General features: G+C 35.9%; 1 protein-coding gene across 3 annotated transcripts in view; it reads left to right on the top strand.

The window, feature by feature from the left end:
- TAB2 (TGF-beta activated kinase 1 (MAP3K7) binding protein 2) overlaps nucleotides 1–25,305 on the top strand; it is an 84,502-nt gene that overhangs the window by 19,749 nt on the left and 39,448 nt on the right. For 2 of the 3 annotated variants that reach the window (XM_025294417.3, XM_025294420.3), the window contains exons 2-3: nucleotides 4,686–4,834; nucleotides 23,839–24,029. In XM_025294417.3, the coding sequence (XP_025150202.1) occupies nucleotides 23,928–24,029 (102 nt within the window). In that variant the 5' untranslated portion in view covers nucleotides 4,686–4,834; nucleotides 23,839–23,927. The remainder of the gene's footprint in view (nucleotides 1–4,685; nucleotides 4,835–23,838; nucleotides 24,030–25,305) is intronic. The other variant, XM_044924118.2, reaches the window with a different exon arrangement.

The following is a 25,305-nucleotide window of genomic DNA, read 5'->3' as shown; positions in this document are numbered from 1 at the left end:
CATTAGGGTAGAGAGTGGTATGATTTTGATTCCCAAGTCCCCTTTAAAAATCTGGAAGATAGATAACTAATGCATGAATTTGTGAAATTGAATGGGTTTTATCTTTATTGCCATTCTGTGACTTAAAGTCCACTAATGTATGGACTCATACATTAGTATTGTCATACTAGAAATATGGACAAGTATCTTTAGCAAAAATGAAACAGGATCCAATCATTACTCTTGAAATTTGTTTAGTTGCTTTCTGTTTACTATATATAAATATGCTGTAAAAGTGTATATTTTATGATTCATAAGTTTAAAAAGGCAAATATTGTCTTAAACTTTTATTCAAATCCTGCTAGTGACTTGTGTGAGTTGAACTTTATGTTTTTCTTCTATTAAATAAGGATGTTGGACTAAATCTCTAAGGCCCTTTCAACATTGAATTCTATGATTCTGATTGTTTAATTTTCATCAGAACAGAAAGCAGCTACTTAAAGAAGCCTCTCCCTAGATTAGTACTACAAGTGTAGATAAGATACCAGAGGAAGAAGTGAAAGAAGAAATGTCATAGTTTGTACTTAAATCCTTTTGACAAACAAGAAGCACTGAAACAAGGAACCTTGGAAACTAGAAGAATGTGCAGTGTTGACCAGAAAAGTTTTCAAGAAGAGCATGATCAGAAAGCATTCAAGTTAGTACTTAATTAATGAGTCAAGTTAATAAACTATAGAGGAAGGAGCCCTGGACCTGAAGTTAGAAAGCCACAACTACGTTTCTGGCTCTAACTCTGCTGCTATTTGGAGTTCTGATGATCAGAAAATTACTTAATTTTTCTGAACCTTGCAAAGGAGAGTAATAAGTACCTGACCTTACTTAATGGTTTTTCATAAAAATAAAATGATATGGTAAATTAGGTGGCACTAGTGGTAAAGAACCCGCCTGACAATGCAGAAGACGCAAGAGATGCAGGTTTGATCCCTGGGTCAGGAAGATCACTTGGAAGGGGGCATGGCAACCCACTCCAGTATTGCCTGGAGAATCCCTTGGACAGAGGAAGCTGGCGGGCTACAGATCACAGAGTCGGACACAACTGAAGCGACTTAGCACACACATATGCAATAAAACTTAAAATATTCTGTGAACTTTCTTTTAAAAAGCAAAATTTAACTGAGTATGTTTGGAGATGTGATTGTATTTATTTTTAAAAATATGTGAATCAAGCAGCAAAGTTATTACAAAATGATAGGTAAGGATCCTGAAGAGGTTATTGAATTTGTTGATTTGAATGAAACCATTACCAAGGGAGGAAACTTGAGGGCAGATTAAAGTAAAGTTGAGGCCAGAGCATTACTGCTCAGTAGAGAAGTTTGGAAAGGCACAGATGTTAGAGAGAGATGGCCTGGCATGGCTTGTTTATTCCTTGCATTGTTGTTGCAGACTTTTGTTTGCCTGTTTGTGTTCCTTACTGGATTAGGGATAGGCAGAAAGCAGGAACTGCAGTTCATTCTCATGCCTTGAATAGAGTAGCAATTTTAATAAATAGCTTTGTAAATAAATACTTGCTGAACAAGACTTAACTAGTAAAGAAAATTTTTGTGTACGAGTTTATGCATAATGAATGTTTAAGATGGTTAAGACTTAAACATATTCTTAGGTTGAAGTGAGAGACTGGAAAGAAAAGGTGTTGGTTTTCTCAAAGAAACAGGAAAAAAAGGGATAGGATCTGGAGCCACAAATGAAAATTCTGGTCTTAACTGGTAGAGAGACTCTTCCTTACGAAAAGCACCAGATAATTATGTATTTCAGAACATGGAGGGGGAAAAGTAAGCTTCCATATTCTTTTTACAAAACCAAGATAACATAAAATATGAGCATAAAAGAAGATTACACACCAGTCTCACATAATTTGATGCAAAAAATGCATAATAAAATCAAATGGAATCTAGCATTACATTAACAGAATACTACAAATGAGTGGTATTCCTGTTAGAAATAAATCAAATTAAGTCATATTAGGTGATGGGACATGTGAATATCCTGAGGGATATCAAAAGAAGGGAAATCAACATTTATTTCTACTAAGAATCCTTAGTGAAACAAAAAGAAATGAACATAGATATATAAGATTTTATATATCTCAGACCAGAAGCCAGCATTTTGTTACTAGAAATGGTGAAATACTGGAATTTCTATTTTAGTATTTAGTGAAATACTAAATTCCTTTTAAAAACTCATGAATCAAAAAAGGTCTGGCTGGCATTACTGTTACATAACATTGTCTTGAGAATGCTGGCCAGTATAATTAGACCAAAAACAAAATAAGAGGTGTAATTATTGAAAGGGAGGAGGCACATTTATTTGTAAATGACAGTTTATATCTGGAAAATCCAAAAGAATCAACTGAAACATTATGTGAGTAATGAGATTTCAATGTGATAATCTGGTTATAAAATAAAAACACCCCAATATTAATGGTTTATCTAGAAAAGTGTTTCTTTCAATGGTCTGTAAACTGAAAGCCTATCCATATGGGTTAATGAATGGGAATCCTCATTCTTAAATACTCTTTATTATGCCTTCTGGCAAAACTTAACTTATTTTATCATCTCTAAGTAAATCATCTATTTTGAGTAAGATTCTTTCCATGTTAACTTTTACAACCTCTGAAATAAAGTTGTAGTAGTGAACACATTTAAAGTAAACTTTAAGAAAAGTTGTTTTTTTTTTCTTTTTAGAATTCCTTGTGGCTTGTGATACTTGCTGTATTACTTGGTAATGCCAGGGAAGGTGTAATCTGAGCTCTGAACCATATTTGGTAAATAATAATTTTATGTGGAACCCACTGTTCTATCAGTAAGAGGAAAATTATTGCTCAAATGTAAGGCTTTTCTATGCCCTTAAAGCATTTCCTGACTTAAAGACCAAGTTAGATCATATATTGATTCCTTTTGTTTTTTAAAAGACACTGTATCCCAGTTCTATAATGTTTTGACTAGAGATGTGTTGACAAAAGTATTTTCTGCTTTATTTGAAAGAAGAAGAATTACCTGTCTCCTTACTTGTTTACCATTAATTCTCTTTATCCTAAATGTAAATTGTTTTATTTTTATTTATCATCAGTTCTCAGAATTGAGCTCTCTCACATTTGCCTTGTTCTGGGATCAATGTTGATAAATCAGGTTATCTCTCTTAGGATGTGATGCAGTTGAGTTATTTAAAGCTAAAGCTTGCCACACAGCTGTCGTTTCAGCATTTTATGAAAATGAAAGCTTAAGTATACTCAGATGTTTAGAGCAAAGCTTCCCAGGTGGCACAGTGGTAAAGAACCCGCCTGCCATTGCAGGAGATGATAGAGTGTGGGTTCGATCCCTGGGTCAGGGTAATCCCCTGGAGTAGAAGATGACAACTCACTCCAGTGTTCTTGTGTGGAGAATCCCATGGACCGAGGACCCTAGCAGGCCCTAGCCCGTGGGGTCACAAAGAGACTGACACAACTGAGCATATAGAAAGCTATATTGAATACCTACTGTCTGCCAGGTTGTTAGGTGCTAATTCTCATGACAATCCAGTGAGGTAGGGGATGCTATCCCGTTTAATAGAACAGAAACTCCTGCAGAGTTTTAGTTTGTACAGGAACCAGATTTGGAACCTAGATCTTGCTCTACCAGAATATTTTCATCTACAGCATGCCATTACAAAAGGTGGAAAATTGACCCTGTCCTTAAAAACTACTTTCATTCTATTTTGCTTTGCTGTGTCCTAGTTACTAGAAATGCAGGGAGATAAGTTCTTTGCATCCTTGTCTTCACTACTTTTTTGTCCTGTTAAAATCCTCACCATCTGCCATCATTGGACAACAGCAGAAGATTCAGTTTATTTTGACTACTGTGGAATTGAGTCTCTTCTTTCTTAGACACTCCTAAAATTATCAGCTTGCCAAGCATAAGAACATCATTTCTAGGCCCTAGTAATCTAATTAGTACAACAGTCTAACATTTTTAATAGCCTACCATTTCTGTAACCTTTGTACTTGCAAGTTTTCTTGTGTGTGTTTTAATAATGTGGACCTAACAAAAAAAAAAAAAATCATTGACTCTATTTTGGTAATGGAAAAAAGAATTTCTAGTGTGGTAAAGAACCACATCTTATGAGCTGTTCTTTGCGTCCCTCTTTAAGAATTACCAAGTGTTTTTAAAAATTGGAACTTTATTTCACTGCTTAGATGTATCTAAAGCATTTCTTAAGAAAAGTCTGAGAACTGATTGTAGGAATTTAGGGAAACAGAAGGTAATTGGAAATAAGATAGCAAAAGAGAAGAGTAAAGTGACCTAAAAATGAGAACTTTACAATTCCAGTCTTACTAATGAAAATGAACTTACTGTTGGTTTTCTCGTTCTATATACTCTGGTCCCATATTGGACAGTCTGTTGCTGAAAGCCAGTAGAGATTTCATAAAGGCTACTGGTTTAGTTTCTAGAATTGGGAGTTTAGAGTAGAGTTGGGTAGATGAAGACAATGAATTAAGTAATGCAAATAGCATCTTTTGGTAACTTGTATTTAAGAGAGTCTTTTCCATTTAAGAATATTTCCTATGTGAGACACTGGGGACTACCTCACTGCTATTAGCTCACAATGTTATCTGGTCACGTTTCTTGTTCTGCCTACCTCTAGTTTACTCTAGTTTCTCTTCTGCTTTCAAGGCTCCAGACCCAGTTCCTGGACCTGCCCTGGAAAAGAAGTATCCAGTAGAGATGAGCTCACTGCAGTTACTTAATTAAAAATTTGTAAGCTGCAAAAATGGCAATGGGCCAATCAAGAACAGCTACCATTTGAATTTTTCTATTTCCAGGTATGCTAAAGTCCATGGCACCAGTCAAGCTTAGCCATGTAACTGCCTTACTATGAAATCTATAATAAGCAAAACTTTACTTTCAAAACTTTGGTCATCTTGCTCACAGTTTAGTAACATCCCTAACCACTGGGTGACATGCAACTAGTATTGACTTTAACATACCTTTTGCCTGACTATTTCTAATTTAACTTGTTTGTAACAGCAAACTAATGGAAAAACAATTAAAGAAAAATTAATTGGAAATGCTATTGAGTTAAGCCCTGTAAAAATGTACAAAAAGTACTCTGGTCTTCATTGAGAAGTACAGAAACAACCAAACTGTCTTCCTTTAAGAGGTTCACATACAGTACAAGTAATTTAGAGAATTAAATAAATGAAACAGTTCCCTGTCTTGAGGTCAACTAATCTACACTGTGAGTGCCTTCATATAAAGAGTTAATATGGTCTTCAAAAATGCGGGTGGGGTGGGAGTGGGGAAATTGAAAGAAAATTCCTGGATAGAATCAGGTAATGTATTATGTAATAGTTTTACCTGAAGAATTTAATTCTGTTTTAAATGTAAGTATATAACTAGTATTTGCTATATTTTTACTTGATTGCCCAAAAGAAACCAGGCGAGAAAGTCATCAGTAGCTGGAGTTGTTGTGGAAGGTAACCGCAAAACTAAAAATTAAGGTAGATTTTAACTGAGAAAGAACTACTTGTGAGGGCTAAGTTAGCTTTTAAGGATATTTATCACTTTTATTAATTCGTATAGACTTAGAAACAGTTAATCCATAAAAGATGACTTTATTTGCTAAAGGATAGATGACCATACATATCTTTTGATTTTAAAGTTCAGTTCAGATAGGTTAGAGATTACCCAAAGTTGAACAAAGGAATTTTATATCCCACTTGTGATTTTAAAAGATGATTCTGATATCCTAGCTTATGCTTTGTATGCCTTCCTCCAGTGTTCATGCATATAATGAATTTAATGTCAGCCAGTCTTGTCAATGTTAGGTCACTGATTCTGTGCCACTTTATTTGTTTAGCTTTGAAATAATTATATCTCACTGAGTGCTGAATTAGGGCATGAAAGAGAGCTACTACCTGAGTTACTAGGGTCGTTACCACTGGTAGATGAATTGAAGGGGAGATAAGAGAGAATTGCTTCTGAATTTGAAGTCTTACTAGTTATCACTGGGGCTATGAGTAATGGTGAAAGTTTTCTACATCATTGAATGTAAAGTGTATATAAAACACTTTATTAGGTGCACTAGGGATGTAAAAATAAATTAACCTTATTTTCAGTGGGTTTATGGACAAGTAATACCATAAAAAAGTATTATAATAGAGGTGGAAAAAACTGTAGAGAAAGTAATATTTCTACTGAGCCTTGAAGAGGAGATAGAAATCCTTAGCAAGAAAGACAAGAGTATTCCTAAGTTGTAGAAGTCAAAGTATATAATGTGTTCTAAAAATTGTAAACAGCCCAGTATGCCTGCAGAATAGTAGGGTATAGAAGGATATGGTGGATAGTGGAGCTATGCCACACGTGCTTTCAAATGTGTGATGAAGGAGTTTGGATTTAGTTCAGTAGGTCATGAGAATCCATTGCAGATTCATTTCTTAGCATTCTCGCACTTAAGTCAGTGAGTCTTTTGAAAAGCTGACTGCAAGAGTGAGGGATGAAACTTAAAAAAGTTAGAGATTAGGCAGTAGCAATACCTATGAAGGCCAGCACTTACTCTTATTTGATTAAGCATCATGTGTGAAGAATTTTACCTGTAATTTCTCACTTTCCTTACAGGAATGTTGTGAGAACTGAAATAATAGAGGTTAACATTGTTCAGCACAGAACCCGATCCTTACATGATCACTTACACGATCACTTTGACTCACCAAAGTGATCATGCTGTAAGCTCAGAGGAAAGTGCCCTTGTCCACCTTTATGTGTGAACTTTTAAATCCCATCTGTCAAGACTCCTGATGATTGAGCATTGTTACAGTTATTAAGTATATTAGTAACAATTTCAGCATTGATAGCATAGGCATAGGGTTATTTGAAAATACATTGAATTGGCTCAGTTCTGGTACTTTGAAATAATTCTATGCTGCTCCTACTCTCTGACCCCCCATATCAGAATACAAGTAGTGTTATGGGGAAATACATAGAAAATATATAGGAAATACTTTTATAAGGAAAATATTCTGCTCTAATCTCCATTGTTTGTGCTTAATTATACAAAAATACATGAATATATATTCTTATAAAAAATTAAAACATAACAGAGACTATATAACATGACTATATCTCCTTGGACCACTTTCTGTCTATGTGTTCCTTTCCCCAGCCAGGTCTCCAAAATAATTAGTGTGTATCCTTTCAGAGCATTACCTGTGCATTCATATAAAAATATCTGTTTCAGACTTTTTTGGTGTCTTTTTTTTTTTTTTAACACAAGGGCATCATTAAAAATGAGTTTTGCATCTTTTTTAATCCAGTAATGTCTTAATAGGCCTTTGCATATAATTATTTGGCTATATCTTACTCAACTTAAAAAGAAAATTGCTGTACATTGATTTACTCCTTCATTCCTAAACGGTTATTCAGATTGTTCTTTTAGTGATATACACTGAAGTGACATTCTTACGTCCATGGAGTCGCAAAGAGTCGGACACGATGGAGTGACTGAACTAAACTGACATTCTTACACACTCCTCTTTAAACACATATGCCTCTCCGTAGGTTGGATACTTTATATTGTTATAGATGGAGCTCTGGTACTTCATGATCAGCAACAAATTTCCATTCACAGCTGATGGTGCTAGCACTGGATAGTGACACCACAGTTGGGAACTGGCCTGGAAAACAACTCTGCTGCTGACTTAGTTGGAATTGTAAATACACTTCTTAATACGTCTTTCCATTATTCTCTTCAGTTAAAAAGAAAAAAAAAGTGGAGTAACATTTGTCTTCTCTGCTTCACGTGTGGGGATGATGAAGTGAGATAAATGCTCTAAGAAGTCTCATATAAATCTGAATTCTACTAGTTTATGATTTTCTCAAAAGCAGGAACTATATTTTATTCATCTTTGCATATTTAGAGCACGTTACCTGGCTTACAGTGGGCAGTGTTTGTGGAATGAATCACAGACATTAAGGTGAACCAAAAAGTAGATTGTATTTATGAAAATTCCAGGCCAGTAGAATTTTCTTAGATCTTATACATAATCTGGAATCTGTGCATTTTTCATTGAAAACTTTCCACCTTTTTAGCCTTAATCTCACTTCCCTTCTGCAGTACAGCTATAATTCTTCAAATTTATCCTGTTCTTTCATGGTCTTTTCCCTAACACAAACAGTTGTCAGTGATATCCTGCAAGACTCTTTATGATTTATCTGTAATGACGAAGTCCAAGTACTGCGTTCTTTGTGAAATTTCTCCTGCCTCTCCTCAGTTCCTGAGTTTTAGGCACTACTGCGTCCTGATCTCCACTGCTGCTTTTATACCTCTCAGTGCCGCACAGTGAGTGTTACTGAACGACTGCGTGCCCGCCTCTGGGACTGTGTGGAATGTCACAGAATCAGGCAGGGCTTGGAACTTCAGAGATAAATTAGGTGGATCTGGAAAGTGAGAGGCGTGTTGTTCTTGCTCACTTGTGGGATTCAGCACATATGGGGCAGGGGAAAGCAATTAAGATCATCTATGATATGCCCATGCCTACCCTACTTCTTCAGCTTCATCCTGTATCCCACTTTATCCCTGTTCCTCTCACTCCCTGCCCTTCAACATGAACCAGCTACTTGTGGTTACCCAAACTTGCCATGCTGTCTGATTCAAGTCTTTTCCCAGACAGCTACTTATGTTTGAAATTTTCTTCCCCTCTTGCCTGCCCACCTGGTAAACACATTTTTATCTTTTAAGACCGAGCTTAGGTGTTGCCCTCTCTAATTAATCCTACCCTTAAACTCTCCACTTCCCTCAGAATTGATTGGCCCCTCCTGTGTTCCACTGTGCACTGCAACACAGCTCAGTTACAGTTCAGTTATTATGTTTACTTGTTGATGTATTTGTCTTCCTCTACTAAAAGGTAAATTTCTTGAGTGTTGAAAAGTGTGCTTTTATTAATTTTAATATTTTCAGCACCCACTATAGTAGAGAGTGAGTAGTAGACTTGCAACAAATGTTTGCATAAGCAATGTGTATAGTATATATGAAAATATATAACAATAATGCATTAGAAAATGTGTCATAAATCAAAATGTTGAGTAGATGATCACTTTCCTATATGTTCATAGTTTATATTGTTATGAAAGTCATTCTAGATTTATGGATAAGTATTACATAATGAGATTTTTGGTTCTTTATTCAATTATATGATATTAAATTTTCTCTAAGTGTATCTATAATTGGAGAATTGTGAAATAGCTTTATATATAATAAATATGTTGAGATAGAAGTTTCTGTACAGTTTTGAAATTATTCTTGACCATCTAATATAAAATTCATCCCCCATAACTATAACAAGATTAACAACTGACTTTTTAACAGTTCCATAGTGTTAGATTTGAAACACTGGCACATACTTAACAAGATTATGTTAAATTCGATGAGATGAACAGAAGAAACGGGTCAAGTAAGGGGCTGAAACTGCATGGGAATCAGTTGGTGAAATTTCTTCTAACTTTCTCTAAATCTTCATCTTAAAATGTCAATTTAGATTAATATTATAGCCAAGTTATTGTAATTTTCACATGTCATTGAGTCTTACTTAGTCCATTCCAAATGTTTATGGTGGATGTAAGATGAAAACTGGTTCTTTCAAGTGCTTTCATTTTCTTTTCTGCTCTTTTTTCCCCTTTACTTATAAATAGGAGTTCATTATCATATCATTTATTTATATTGTGCTTTCTTTTAAAGATATTTATACAGGAGATGGATTATCCAAAAATTACATTAAAAGGGGCACACTCAGAAGTAACTTTGTTTCCATCTTAAAGCCCTAATGTATTGGAAAATAATAATGAAGTATGAATTGGAAAATACACACAAGGTAGTTATATAATATGTTTTGATGAATTATAACCATTCTGCCTTAGATTTATTGCACTTTTCTTGATCCTTAGAAAATGGTAGCACTCACCACAAAACCACAGTACATAAATTGCCAAGTGTGGCTGACTTGCACATTCCTTTTAGAGGAACTTATAACTGCTAAACCTTTTAACCATAAGAAATGGTCAGTATTCATGGACTTGAGGCAGTGTATTAATGAGTAAATTGGGAATTTTTTTTTAAGAGGAGATAGAGTGGGCCATTATGTTACTTCTTAGCCATTTGACATGTATAAAATTACACTATTAATATTTATTGTTTTTCTATAGAAAATAAATTACTATAGGCTTATAAAGTTGAGAAATACATTTCCTGGTGACATAATCCTTTGTTCCCTTTAAGCTTTTAAGTAACACTAAATCTGAACATGATAAGTAATTCAAGTCAGTAGCATTTAGGTGACTTAATTTGGTGTGTTTCTATTATTTTATTTTTGCAAATATCTATGTAAAGTGATTCAAGACTACAGCTGTTCTATGCTAAAGTTTATGCTAAAGATGGATTATATTCTTTTTTATCATAAATGATGATAGTATTTGAATTTTAGATTTTTAAATGCCATAGCTGTAATTCTTACATTTTAACTCTTAGGAAAATAATTTGATATTATAGACTTTGGAGAGCAGCAAGTTTGCTTTAATAAAGATGTAACATCATGTTCCAAGAAATACAATTCTAATAATTTGCTGTTAAAAGTAATTTTGAAATTTTCATTCAATTACATTTGTAGATTATTTTAAAATTAATTAAATGTGAAGCATCAACTATTATATCCCTGGTGGCTCAGAGGTTAAAGCGTCTGCCTGGAATGCAGGAGACCCGGGTTTGATCCCTGGGTCAGGAAGATCCCCTGGAGAAGGAAATGGCACCCCACTCCAGTACTCTTGCCTGGAGAATCCCATGGATGGGGGAGCCTGGTGGGCTACAGTCCATGGGGTCGAGCGACTTCACTTTCACTGACATTTGATGAAATAGTTATGTCATCAGTAATGAAAGAGGTACTTAAAATAGTGTATATAATTAGAAAGATAATACTTTTTTTTTTTTTTTCAGTTTACTTCTGAAATCCTTATTAAGGCCAAAAAGTTTCAAAACTTGCTTTAACTTCAAAAAAAAATTAGCAGCTAACTCACTGCACAGTCATCAGCCAGTCCACAGAAGAGACACAAGTTAAACTTAGTAATAAAAAACTGTTAACGTCATATTGACAACCAAGTACATAAGTTGAAACACTCTTCCTTCCCATTAGACATCCTGGGAAATTTAGTAATGGTTGTTGAGGTTGTGTGTCCCTAAAAAGCACCACTATAGTCAAAAACTAAAAAATGGAACCCCACAGGACTTAACAAGAAAAATGGAATTGGGGTACAACACTCAGAATGTCATCAGTGAACATTTTAAAAAGTAGAAACCTTAAAAAGCATGATATTGTAATTTTACACATGTCACATGGCTAAGAAATATGTGTAAGTACTTATATAATATTTATACAAATAAATACTATACTTTGCTTTTAAACAGTCCTAAAGTTTGCCTTATAGAAGGAACTTTCACATAGTTGTGGAAGCTTGTTATTGTGAAGTGAAGAATGATTTTTTGAAATCGGAAAGAAAGTTGAACACAAGTTGTGGATGGGTGTGACTGATTCCTCGAAGCTGCAGTAAGCTGAAGTTGCTGGCAGATGTTTGAGGTGTGTTCATGTTTACATTTTGAGTGTTCATAGGCAGCTTGTTTCAGCTGAGTGTGGTTTTTTGCATTCACCTAGTGTTTCTGACGGATGAATTCACAGCAGAATTCATTTAGTGCTCAAATTGTTGCCTAATATATCAATTGCATTGATGCACTTTCAAAACAACTGTTATAGCAGCACTCATATATAGCCAAGGGTAAGACAAACACTGTAGTTTGGAGGGATAGCTACCACTTTTTATAGTAGTCTTTAATCTAGATGTATTCTGATCTTTATTTAGAGATGTATTACAACAGATACTTACTGAGCATCCACTACTTGCCTTCTACTTTCTAAATATTTAAGATACAGCAGTGAACAAGATAGTCTCTCCACTTTGAAACCAATATTACTTGTGTAAAAGTTTCTGTTTATTGTCACAGGTTGGTTTTAAGAGGTAAAATTGGATAGATGAATGGACCTCTGGTTAAAAAAAAAAGAGTCTACTGGGCATCAAGACTTTTCTCTAACTCCCTAAATTATATATGTTTATAACATAATTTTCTAGGGGTCTGTCCAAGCCAAGATTCCATTGTTTATAGAAAAAAATTAGTATCTCTGGAGGTCACTATGGAAATCAGAGTTAAATTTTAGGATAGTATATATGTTAAAATGTAACAACCTCTTACCGTATTGTCTGTTAAGCTAAAGGAGAATCCCAGTGCAATTGAGAAGTGAATTTTAGTTTTATATATTTTGTCCTGTTCTTTCATGATATTCAACATAAGCTATATTTTTCTTTGTTATAGTAGTAAATTTGTCCTGGTAAAACTCAACCATGTACAAACAGGGCAAAGATTGAAATACATATATCTATTTACATAATGATAGGCTAAACCATTCGTGTGTCTCAAGACCGTCTATAATAAAAGCCACTGTACACTTACAGCCTTCATCAACCTTTCTCATCTTCTCTTGTAGATACTCCCCACCCGAAACTCTTTCTTCTTAATCCTCTTTCCTCCTGTCCCTCCTCCTCCTAGCCAAACAGGTGACTGACTCATTGTCTCCAGAACCTGCCTAGTATTTATTGGATTGCCTTGCTTCATACTTCAACCTATGATGATTTAAGGCCCTTCCACCTCCTCCCTCAGGCCTGAGAGCACTGTGAACACCTATAGCACAGTTTATACCACTTACCTGGCACTTATTTTGAACCTAATATTTGGTTTTCAGGTAGCTTTGTCTGAGTTATCCAATTAAGACAAATGATTGTCCCATATACATGGGAAAGGAAGGCCTCAAAGGCTTTGTTAGCAAAGTAATGTCTTTGCTTTTTAATATGCTGTCTAGGTTGGTCATAAATTTTCTTCCAAGGAGCAAGCGTCTTTTAATTTCATGGCTGCAGTCACCATCTACAGTTATTTTGGAGCCAAAAAAAAATAAAGTCTGTCACTGTTTCCATGTTTCCCCATATATTTGCCGTGAAGTTATGGAACCAGAGTTTATACTTAACCAACCATTTAATTGTCTCATCTTACTAAATGAGACAACCCCTACTGATATAGAATTGTGGGCGAAATATTTAGCAGTGTTACTTATGTTTTTAGCTATTAACATGTTCTTTCACCAGAAAATTTTAGAAACAAATAGTTAAAACAGAATATTATTTCTTGAAATTCTGCTGCTTAGGAAAGTTTTAAGCTTACCTGAGAGTAACCCTCTTCCAACAACACAAGAGAAGACTCTACACAGGGACATCACCAGATGGTTGACACCGAAATCAGATTGATTATATTCTTTGCAGCCAAAAATGGAGAAGCTCTATACAGTCAGCAAAAACTAGACCGGGAGCTGACTGTGGCTCAGATCATGAACTCCTTATTGCCAAATACAGACTGAAATTGAAGAAAGTGGAGAAAACCACTAGACCATTCAGGTATGACCTAAATCAAATCCCTTACGACTATACAGTAGAAGTGAGAAATAGATTTAAGGGACTAGATCTGATAGAGTGCCTGATGAACTATGGACGGAGGTTCTTGACATTGTACAGGAGACAAATCAAGACCATTCCCAAGAAAAAGAAATGCAAAAAAGCAAAATGGCTTTCTGGGGAGGCCTTACAAATAGCTGTGAAAAGAAGGGAAGTGAAAACCAAAGGAGAGAAGGAAAGATATACCCATTTGAAAGCTGAGTTCCAAAAAATAGCAAGGAGAGAGAAGAAAGCCTTTCTCAGCGATCAGTGCAAAGAAATAGAGGAAAATAATAGAATGGGAAAGACTAGAGATCGCTTCAAGAAAATTAGAGATACAAAGGGAACATTTCATGCAAAGATGGGCTCAATAAACGACAGAAATGATATGGACCTAACAGAAGTAGAAGATATTAAGAAGAGGTGGCAAGAATACACAGAAGAACTACACAAAAAATATCTTCACAACCCAGATAATCACTATGGTGTCATCTCCAACTTAGAGCCAGACATCCTGGAATGTGAAGTCGAGTGGGCCTTAGGAAGCATCACTATGAACAAAGCTAGTGGAGGAGATGGAATTCCAGTTGCACTATTTCAAACCCTGAAAGATGATGCTGTGAAAGTGCTGCACTCAATATGCCACCAAATTTGGGAAACTCAGCAGTGGCCACAGGACTGGAAAAGGTCAGTTTTCATTCCAATCCCAAAGAAAGGCAATGCCAAAGAATGCTCAAACTGCCACACAATTGCACTCATCTCACATGCTAGTAAATTCTCCAAGCTGGGCTTCAGCAGTATGTGAACCGTGAACTTCCAGATGTTCAAGCTGGTTTTAGAAAAGGCAGAGGAACCAGAGATCAAATTGCCAACATCCACTGGATCGTCGAAAAAGCAAGAGAGTTCCAGAAAAATATCTATTTCTGCTTTATTGACTATGCTAAAGCCTTTGACTGTGTGGATCACAATAAACTGTGGAAAATTCTGAAAGAGATGGGAATACCAGACCACTTGACCTGCCTCTTGAGAAACCTATATGCAGGTCAGGAAGCAACAGTTAGAACTGGACATGGAACAACAGACTGGTTCCAAACCAGGAAAGGATTACGTCAAGGCTGTATATTGTCATCCTGCTTATTTAACTTATATGCAGAGTACATCATGAGAAACACTGGGCTGGAGGAAGCACAAGCTGGAATCAAGATTGCCGGGAGATGTATCAATAACCTCAGATACACAGATGACACCACCCTTATGGCAAGGAGTGAAGAAGAACTAAAGAGCCTCTTGATGAAAGAGGAGAGTGAAAAAGTTGGCTTAGAGCTCAACATTCAGAAAACTAAGATGGCATCCGGTCCCATCACTTCATGGCAAATAGATGGGGAAACAGTGTCAGACTTTATTTTGGGGGGCTCCAAAATAATTGCAGATGGTGATTGCGGCCATGAAATTAAAAGACGCTTACTCCTTGGAAGGAAAGGTATGACCAACTTACACAGCATATTAAAAAGCAGAGACATTACTTTGCCAACAAAGGTCCGTCTAGTCAAGGCTATGGTTTTTCCAGTAGTCATGTATGGATGTGAGAGTTGGACTGTGAAGGAAGCTGAGTGCAGAAGAATTGATGCTTTTGAACTGTGGTGTTGGAGAAGACTCTTGAGAGTCCCTTGGACTCTCAGGAGATCCAACCAGTCCATCCTAAAGGAAATCAGTCCTGGGTGTTCATTGGAAGGACTGATGTTGAAGCTGAAATTCCCTTACTTGGGCCACCTGATGTGAAGAGTTGACTCATTAGAAGACCCTGATGCTGGGAAAGATTGAGGGCAGGAGAAGGAGATGACAGAGGATGAGATGGTTGGATGGCATCACTGACTCGATGGACATGGGTTTGGGTAGACTCCAGGAGTTGGTGATGGACAGGGAGGCCTGGCCTGCTGCAGTTCATGGTGTCACAAAGAGTTGGACACGACTGAGGGACTGAACTGAACTGAGAGTAACATTTAATTTATTCATTAATAAGACTTTGACCCTAAGGGGCAACACTTTGACTGTCAGTTTTAAATTATGTATATCTAAGTAGTTTATATAAGATATATTACCAGTTACTCCTTTTTTAAAAGTTGGATCTCTGGGAATTTAGCTTTGCTCTGTCATTTACTTTGTATGGTACCTCCTGGTCAGGAGCAGGTGACTAGAATCTTTTACATATCTGTATAGTCATCATTTGGGAGTTTTGTTTATTTTTTAATCTTTTATCAAGGTTTGCTAAAAACTAACACATCTCATCTAAATCTGTAACTTAAATGGTGGAATAGTAATGTTTACCCCATCCCCTCCACCCTCACATCTCCTCGTTTCCCCTAGGGTTAGAATTGCAAGAGCTTTACTGCTTTATTGGACTTGATGTAAAGCCAGCTTTTAGTCATACGTGATTAATATTCTATCGCTCTTTCATTAGCAACACACACACTTTGCTTCCCAAAAGACCAGTTTGGAAAGGACCTTGGTATATAGTCCACCCCTCATAATCTATTAACTGGCTAGGCTGATAGTATTTACAGGGGAAAGTAATATAAATATTGAATATGGATTTAAGCAAAAACTGTGAAATAAGTAATTGGGCAGATGGACATAGGAGTAGAGAAGGATGGTTATATTATGCCATGAGAACTAAGTTACAAAGCTAACTCTTCATTTTCCATAGTAGGAAATCCATAGAAAATGTGTAAAATTGAAAAAAATCAAGAAGTAGTCCTATAAATCATCTTGTATAGGACTGTGAAGAAACAGCTTAGTGTTGACACTGGAATATGGAATAGGATAAAAGTGGAGAGGCATGAGGCAAGGAAACTGCTGGTTTCCCCAATAAACTTTGTAATACTGTTTGGCTTTTAAAAACCATGTATGTATGTTCTTCTTTAAATTTTTATTTAAATTTTTCATTATAGGGTAGGTCAAAAAATTAAGATATCTTAAAATCAATTTTTGTGTTTAGTATTTGGGCTGGAAGGAACATTGGCCTTTTAGGGAAAAATTAATAATGACTATGTAATTTTCATATAAAGTATAACCAAGAATATTTTTCTTTGTGTATTCTTAAATTATATGGTAGGATTGTCTCGTCTACACTGGTTAATTAATGCCAGCACCAAGGATGCCTCTCAGATGTTTATCTGCAGCCCAGAACTCTGAGCTCCAGGTCCATATATCCCAGCTCCCTCTGTGATATCACTGTTTTGAGGTTGTAAAGGTACCCTAGACTCAGTATGTTCAAAACTAAACTTTGTTTTGTTTTCTTGGACCTTTTCTAGCTTGTTCCTTAGTTTATAGATGGGACCAACCATCTGAACAAATAAGAAAGCAACCTTTACAACCTCCTTCTTTACACCAATATCTAACCCAAGTTCTATTAAATTTTACTTTCTAATTATACCCTCAGTTTTTCCTTCTACTCAGTGTCCATTGCTGTCTCTACAATTACAAAGTATTAACTGTTTCTTAGCTAGTTCAGTTCAGTCACTCAGTCGTGTCCAACTTTGCGACCCATGGACTGCAGCATGCCAGGACTCCCTCCCTGTCCATCACCAACTCCCGGAGCTTACTCAAACTCATGTCCATTGAGTTAGTGATGCCATCCAACCATTTCATCCTCTGTTGTCCCCTTCTCTTCCTGCCTTCTTAGCTAGACTAAAGCATTTTTCTAACTGGTCTTCTCATCTTTTGCCATTTTCTCCATACTGTAGCCATTCTTCACACATACATGATTTCTTGATCATGTCACCTTTCCTGCCTCTGAGCTTAAATCTTTCAGTTTCTTCTCATTACCCTGAGAATAAAACCTCCAAATTTTAATGGCCTATAAAGGCACTGCATGATTTGGCTCCTACCTTTTTCTTGCTGCTCCTATCTCTAGTTTTTCCTAATATACTCCCTTGTAGTCTGTTTTTGAATGATGTGAAAGGGATGAAAAACGTTACTGTGTCAGCAATGAGACGGACTGAGATAGCAGTCAGCAGATCTGGTAGCAGAAGGCAGACAAAAGATGAAATAGTGGGCAAGTTAAAGTAGTTATCTAAATTATTAGCTTCTTTTGATGTGTCTTTAATCCAGGAATTTCTGTGACCTGGAGAGCAAGGGTATGGACTCTAATACTTGTATCTCCAGCATGGTTCTGCTGCATACTAAACACTCCTTAAATTCGTGGATTGTGAATGGATGATGATAGTCCAATTTTAAATATCCAGGTACCTTATAAATGCTCAAATTTTGTTCAGACCTGTAAGTCCTGTTGCTTTTCTTGTTGTTGTTTTTTGATCTGGAGGCTATGGTCCCTTCTTGGGAGTACAGTTAACAGTTACACGTGTTATACTACTCTTACAGTCCTGGAAAAATTCGCCATAGTAAATGGTAGTGAAAATGAAGACTTGATAATTATCATAACATGCAGTCTGAGCCATTAACTGATACTTAGTACTCTGCACGGTCATAATAGAGGTTAGAAATAAGTTGCTTACATACTCTTAAGAAAGGAGATAACATGGCACATTTTTTAAATCTTTCCAGTATACTTACGGTTGGGTTTGTAGTGCTGTATATACTCTGCTGGGCTTCCCAGGTGCCTCAGTGGTAAAGAATCCTCCTGCCAATGCAGGAGACACGGGTTCAATCCCTGGGTCAGGAAGATAGGAGGAAATGGTAATCCTCGCCAGTATTCTTGCCTAGGTTCAATCCCTGGGTCAGGAAGATAGGAGGAAATGGTAATCCTCTCCAGTATTCTTGCCTGGAAAATTCCATGGACAAGGGAGCCTGGTAGGCTACAGTCCATGCGGTTGCAGAGTCAGACACAATTTAGCGACTGAGCACAGCACACAGCAGCACATATACTCTGCTACTATTTAAAATCATTAAGAACTTATTCCTCCCAGATTATTTGAGCTGGCAGCAGGTTAGGTGCTAAAAGTTTGCTCCATTGTTAGAAGCATTCCTGTAAAGCATGATTTCTTTATTCTTTTCTCAGAAGAGCAGTCATTTTGCATCTTAACCATAGAAAATGCATTTCTGTTTATTATTAGAAATAATTTTCCAGATTAAATTGTAAGGTATTTCTTGGTTTTCCTTTCAAAATTAAATAAATACCTGTTTGTTTCAATAGTGTGTTTAGTTATAAAGCTTATTCACTCACCCACAAGGCTACATTTAAAAATAGTTATCTTGCTTTGTTCTTAAAGTTTACTTTTGGTGGATGCAGAATATGGGTTAATTGTTTCTTTTGCCTTTCAGCACTTGAATTTTGTCTTTTCAGTATCTTCTGGCCTTCACTGTTTTTGATGAGAAGTCAGCCTTCATTTAAATTGTTGTTGTCCCTTATTTTATTTCTTTGACTGCTTTCAGGATTTTCTTTTTCTTTGGTTTCATATCACTGACTCTTATGCCTATGTGTGATTTCTCTGGCTTTGTCTGTTTAAGACTTGCTGATCTTCTTGATCAAGATCTTTTTGCTTATTTGTTGTGTTTAAAGCAGACTCTGACCAGTTTTATTATAGAAAATTTTTCCATGGTTGACTTTTCACTAATCTGTTTTGGCATGCTTCTAAAGATACCAAATCAGCTGGATCAGTGATAGCCATGGTTCGTATTCTGGTATTTCCCATACCCTGTGCCCAAGTCAACATTATTGCCACTGCAGATGGATACCAGTTTTGGCCGACATGGCGTAATTCTGTTTCAGGTTTCTTCAACCTGGGCAGTTGTTGATGAGGATGACCAGTGTCACATTGCCTCATCTTACCATTTTCAGGGCCTGCATGAACCCCAACATGTGCTTGCCACTTTTCATAAGGAGTTGGAATCTTGGGTTGATACAGAGTCTAGAGTTGAGTGATTTAGGCAACTTTGTTGTCTTTCCTTGTGACCACCATCTTCCTGCTTTAGGTGTGAGATGGCTCCCAACCAAGAACAACTTCCAAGATGGGCAGGGAGCCAGTCAAGTTCTTGATGTGTAAATTTAGATCTTTTATTAACTTGGGGAAATTTTTAGACACTGTTTCATTAAATACTTTTTTCTATCCCATTCTCTGTCCCCTTTCCTTCTGGAATTCCAGTTACAGGTATGTTAAGAGTCACTGATTCTTTCTCACAGGTCCCTGAGGTAGGTTCATTTCCCTGCCTCGGTCATTTTTTTTCCTCTATCCTTCAGGTTCTAATGATTTCTATTGCTGTGTCTTCAAGTTCATTGACTCTTGTCATTTCCAATTTGTGATTAAACCTAGCCAGTGAATTTTATTTCAGACATTTTATTTTTCACTTCTTGAATTTGCATTTCTTTTATAGTTTTTTTTTTTTTTTTCCTTGACTGAGAAATCCAAGCATATTGGCCTTTGCATTCTTGAACATAGTTAAAATAGCTGCTTTAAAATCCTTACGTGCTAATTCTAGCATCTGGGTCATCTTGGGCTTGGTCTCCCTCAGTTGCCTTTCTCTTGACAATGGGTCAGTTTTTCCTGTTTCTTATGTGTAATAATTTTAGATTATAACTTGGGTGTTATGAATGACACATTTTAGAGACTGAAGTCTATTGTGTTCCTTTAGAATATGTTGATGTTTGGTTAGTGGTTTGCATGCTTGCTTGTTAGTTTTAGTAGGCAGTTAACTTGGCTGAACTTAAACTACAAACTGAAACCTCACTTCTGTTACTTTAACTTTAGCCTGATTGCTTGGAATCTCAAGTCTGTATAGTTTGGGAACCAGAGATATATGTAGATATTATACACAAAATTCGGTGTTTCTCTCCTTTTGGTGATTTACTCGCTAAGTTTTCAGCTGTTGTGGTCATGCCAAAATCTGTCCTTTGGTTCATTAAGCGAATTAGACTGAAGATTTACTTGTTTGGGCTTTTGCTGTGCAAAAACAACTGGGATGTGCTCTTTGGCTAAAAACCATTTAAAAAATGGAAAGTCACCCCATGTTGTCTACTTCTTCCAACTACTGACTCTCTTCTCCTCCTCCCAACCCCCAGCACCACCACTCCCACTTTGCTGTTTCTGTTTTCAAGCTCTTTATGTTTTGTCTAGTTACAGAAGTTACTCATGAGAGCATCAGTCGAGTAGGAGCTACTTTGCCATTTCAGGAAGTGGAATCCCTGAAATACAATTGTGCATTTGAACAATTTTCTTGTTAGTATACTTGATAGTCATATAAGAGTTTTTTCAAAGAACTTCAGAGATTTCTGTGTATGTGTTAATAATAGAATGAGTTGAAATTTATTTTCATCCTCTTTTAAATACGAAAGGTTGTCCTGAATTTAGACTGAGGATTTATTTATTTGCCTCTCCTTCAAATGATAATTTCCAAATCTAGATTACTTGAAATGCATTTTAGAAGCAAAATACATGAAGAAACCATACAGTAAAACCTTTATTTCATCCAGCAAATGTTACATCTTGGACCTAGGTCCTGGGAATACAACTGTAAACTTTGAAGTTCTTGATCCTGTGGAGCTAACACTTTAAGGATAGGCAGGTAGGTAGATAGGTAGATATGTCAGTATTGATAAAATGCTATGAAGTAAAAGCAAGGTATGAAGATGTGATAGGGAGAGAGAGGAGAGAAGTGTGGCAATATTTTAGGTAGAGAGATTGGTCAAGGAAGCAGTCTGATCAGAGATCTTAGTGAAGTGTGAGAGAGCCATGCAAATATCTGAGGGGAAAGGGTTCCAAGCAAAAGGGTCCACAAGTCTAAAAGCCCCAAGGGAGAAATGAGGTTAGCTTCTCTTTGAGAGAGAACCAGTGTGAGGGAACTCAGTGTGGAACTGAGGGAACAAAGACAGTGGTAGGAGATGAAGTCCCAGGTGGTAGTTAGCCAGGGGTCTTGTGTTACAGGATTTTGCGCTGGGGAAATGATTGATTGTTCTGATTTACTTTTCACAAGGATCAGTCTGTTCCTAGAGTAAGAGGTAGGGGTGGAGCAAAGAGTTAAGCAGGGAGGAGACCTTGGCAGTGGCAGTCTAGGTGAGCTGTGATCATGGCTTGAATAAGAACAGTAATAGAGGTGGGAAAATGTGATCAGATTCAGAATAATTCTTTTGCAGATAACAGCCAGCAAAACTTGATGATAGATTAGATATGGCATGTGAGAAGGACCAACTGAGTGATTGATGGTACCATATATGGAGGTGAAAGAGACTGGGAAAGATTTGGTCTGGGTAGGGGAAATTAAGAGTTCCATTTTGGACATATTAAGTTTGAAGTGAATTTTAGATATCCAGACATAGATGTGAAGAAAGCAGCTGGTCATGTAGCCTGGAACTCAAGGGAGAAAGAGCTCCCTTGGAGTTGGACATATAGATTTGCAAAGCCTTTGTTTAAAGTAGTGTGTTTGGTTGAGATTACCTTGACAAGGAGCATAGGTGTAATCGAAAAGAAACCCTGGATCTGAACTGCATAACTCACTGATGTTTCGATGTCCAGAGGAGGATCTGACAAAGAAAACTGACAAGGAACTGCCAGTGGGTGGGTAGAAATCCAGAAGAGTATAAATCTCAGAAGCCAAGTGAAGAAATTGTTTAAAGAATGGGGAGTGGTTGACTGGTTTATGAACTGAAGAGAGATCTAGTGAGATGAGGCCTGAGGAGTGACGTTAAGTTTAACAATCTGAAGATCCTGGGCAACTTTGATAAGTAGTTTCAGTGGAGAAAAACTATGAAAACCTGACTTGGTAGATTTTAAAGTGATAAGAGGGAGGAAATGAAGACAAAGTATAAACCATCCTTTCAAGGAGTTTAGCCTGTAAAAGGGAATGGGCAGATAAATGAGTTGATAGCTGGAGTGAAGTCCAGAGAGACTTTCTCAAGATCAGCAATGCTATAGCATGTTTACTGTCCCTTATATTAAATATCATTTACTAATTTCCAGTAATCCTCTTTTCTCTTACAACCCATTTGTAGAAATATTACAATGGGTGCTAAAATATTATGTGTGTGTGTTTTGGAAATAGATTTGGGAAATCTGTAATGCAAATAATTTGGTTTGGCAGTGCTTTTACCTAGGAGGTGTAACTAAGCTGAAGTCACACAGACAAAAGAAGTAGGGAAAAATTAACCAAATGATGGTAAAGAGTTTGAAAGTCTTTACCAAACATGATATCTAAATGAGCTTTTATTCTATTGAGGATTCAGGAGTTCTGTCATAACTAAATTTACTCAAAAGTGTTTTAATATCTACCGTTACGCTGAAAACTGTCTACAGAGTGCTAGGTGTGCAATAAGGGACACAAAAGACCAATTTCTGTATTCATGGAGTTTATAGACTTGTATTTAAGCTTATGGAAAAGAAATATTACAGATAAATTTGTTTTAAAGAGATCGTCTTATTGTTAAATTTATTCTAAAATTAATTGTATTTTAATTATTGTACAAATAGTATGATTTTAAATATTTTAATATGTTATATAGGTTTAATATATTTATATGCTATTTATATCCCAAAGAGGCTTTAAGATTAAACATGGTTTATGTTAAGAATGTTAGGGATATAAATAAATTTGGTATTTCTCAACTTGGACCATACATTAGACTCTCTTGGGGGGCTTTTAAAAATCCATATGCTCATGTTGCTCCCAACCAATCAAATCAGAAGCTCTGGGGTTGGGGCTCAAGCATTAGTATTTTAAAATACTGATTTAATAAAGACAGAGGGAATAAAATGCTACCAAGCCCCTGAAGATGAATTGATTACACATTTAAGGATTAAGTACATCTGAAAATTAAGACAAAATATCAATGATATCAATGTAAATCAATGATTTTGATTTACAGATCATTTTTAGATAGAGCATGCAAAGCTATTTGTAGAACCACAGTTTTTTAGGATCCAAAGTTTAAAAAATTTTAGTAAAATAAATAAGATTACTCCCTTAGGCTGTCCTCTGATAATTAAGAAAAAAATCAGTGACGTTACTCATATCTTACCTTTTAAAACAACCTTGACAGTAATTTCTTATTTGAATGCCTTTAGGCACATCCATTATAAAGCATACACAAACACATAGGAATTAGAAAATTTTAAAGTTTGCCATCAGTAGTTATAAACTGAAAAGACAGTATAACTATACTGGAAGCATTATAAGACTAAATATTTTTATAATTTATACTAAATGTTAGATACTAAAGCACATACCCTTTTGTATTGAAATTTTAAATCCATGATAATATTAATTCTATAACAGTTCTCATTAAAATTTTTCTTTCTTTCTTTCACAGAAAATGCTTGGACAGAAGAGATGAGTACTATTTCCACTAAGGCCTAGAATTGCCTATTGTACAAATAGTCCTGATCAGGCAATATACGAATGGCCCAAGGAAGCCACCAAATTGATTTTCAGGTTTTGCATGACCTGCGACAAAAATTCCCTGAAGTACCTGAAGTTGTTGTATCCAGGTGCATGTTACAGGTCAGTGTTTAATGATTTCTGAATTTATTAATACAACTTGGTATTTTTTTAAACATTGGAAGAAAACACTTTTATCTTCTTTGGCATTAGTGCAGTATGATGGAGAGATGAGCTTTGATGTCTGATAGTCATTTAGCCTTTAGCAAGTTCTAGGCTCTCTGTTTCCCATCTGTCATATGGATAATACCTGCTTTGTAAAGTAGATGTGAGGATTAAGTAAGATCTTATATAAAGCATTAATATATGGTCCACATATATGATGAGCTTGCTTGACTCCTCCCTTACCCAGTTTTGCCAGGAGAACTTTTAAAAATTCCAGGTCTTCCACTTCATATGAAAATGAGAAAATCATTAAATAAGGAATCAGGAAACTTGGGATCTAATCCTAAATGGCACCCTAAGCGTATTTGACAAGTAATATGCCTTCTTTTGTCCTTTAGTTTTCTTACCTGTAAAATGGAGGGATTTGACTAGACAATGCCTGAAGTCCCAATTCTAAAGAAAAAAGTTTATTTTTATATTTTTTAAATTTACTCTGTTAGTTTTCCATTTAATATCACTCTCTAATACATTTTTAGATTTTTCTTAGTACATACAATTTTAGAAATACATAATTCTAAATATTTCGTGATAGTGTACTTTCTCATTTGATTAAACTGAAAATCTTTCTGTCAAGAAAAGTTTCAGCTTGTTCAAATGGAGATAAAGGTGATTGGGGCTCAGACATATTTACTCTTGTTGAATAATTTTTAAAGTTTTAAATTATATGAAACTTGAAAAGGCTCAATATCTGTATTTGATATCAAGCATCTCCATTTTGTTCACACTCTGTCAGCTATTCCTGTACACTTAATTAGTCTCCCACCTTTAGTCTAACCCAGTTTTGGTCTTTCCAGTCTGTCTGTCTCACTTCTACTAGAAATGTCCTTTTAAATTCAGATTTTATCATATATTTATTTACCTGCTTAAAAGCCCCATGGTTGTTACCCATACCCTTCAGAGTAAAGCTGATAAATCTTAATGAGAGCATACTAGATCTGTGATCTAAAATCTTGCTGCCTTCTGCAGCATGACCTCTTGCCTAATCCTTCCTTCTCATACCCTTTGCCATAATCATCCTCAGCTAGTTGGAATTCTCCAAATATGTCTGGCTCTTTCTATGGTACATTATTTAAAAGCATATGTTTTGAGTTAATAGTACTGTATTGTATATTTGAAATTTGCTACAAGAGCAGATCTTGAGTATTCTTACTGCAAAAAAAAAAAAGAAAGAAAG

This window comes from Bubalus bubalis, chromosome 10 (genome assembly GCF_019923935.1).
Source record: "Bubalus bubalis isolate 160015118507 breed Murrah chromosome 10, NDDB_SH_1, whole genome shotgun sequence".
NCBI classification, from domain to species: domain Eukaryota; kingdom Metazoa; phylum Chordata; class Mammalia; order Artiodactyla; family Bovidae; genus Bubalus; species Bubalus bubalis.
Note: the sequence above shows the minus strand (reverse complement) of the source record. Positions and strands in the feature narration are given on the sequence as shown.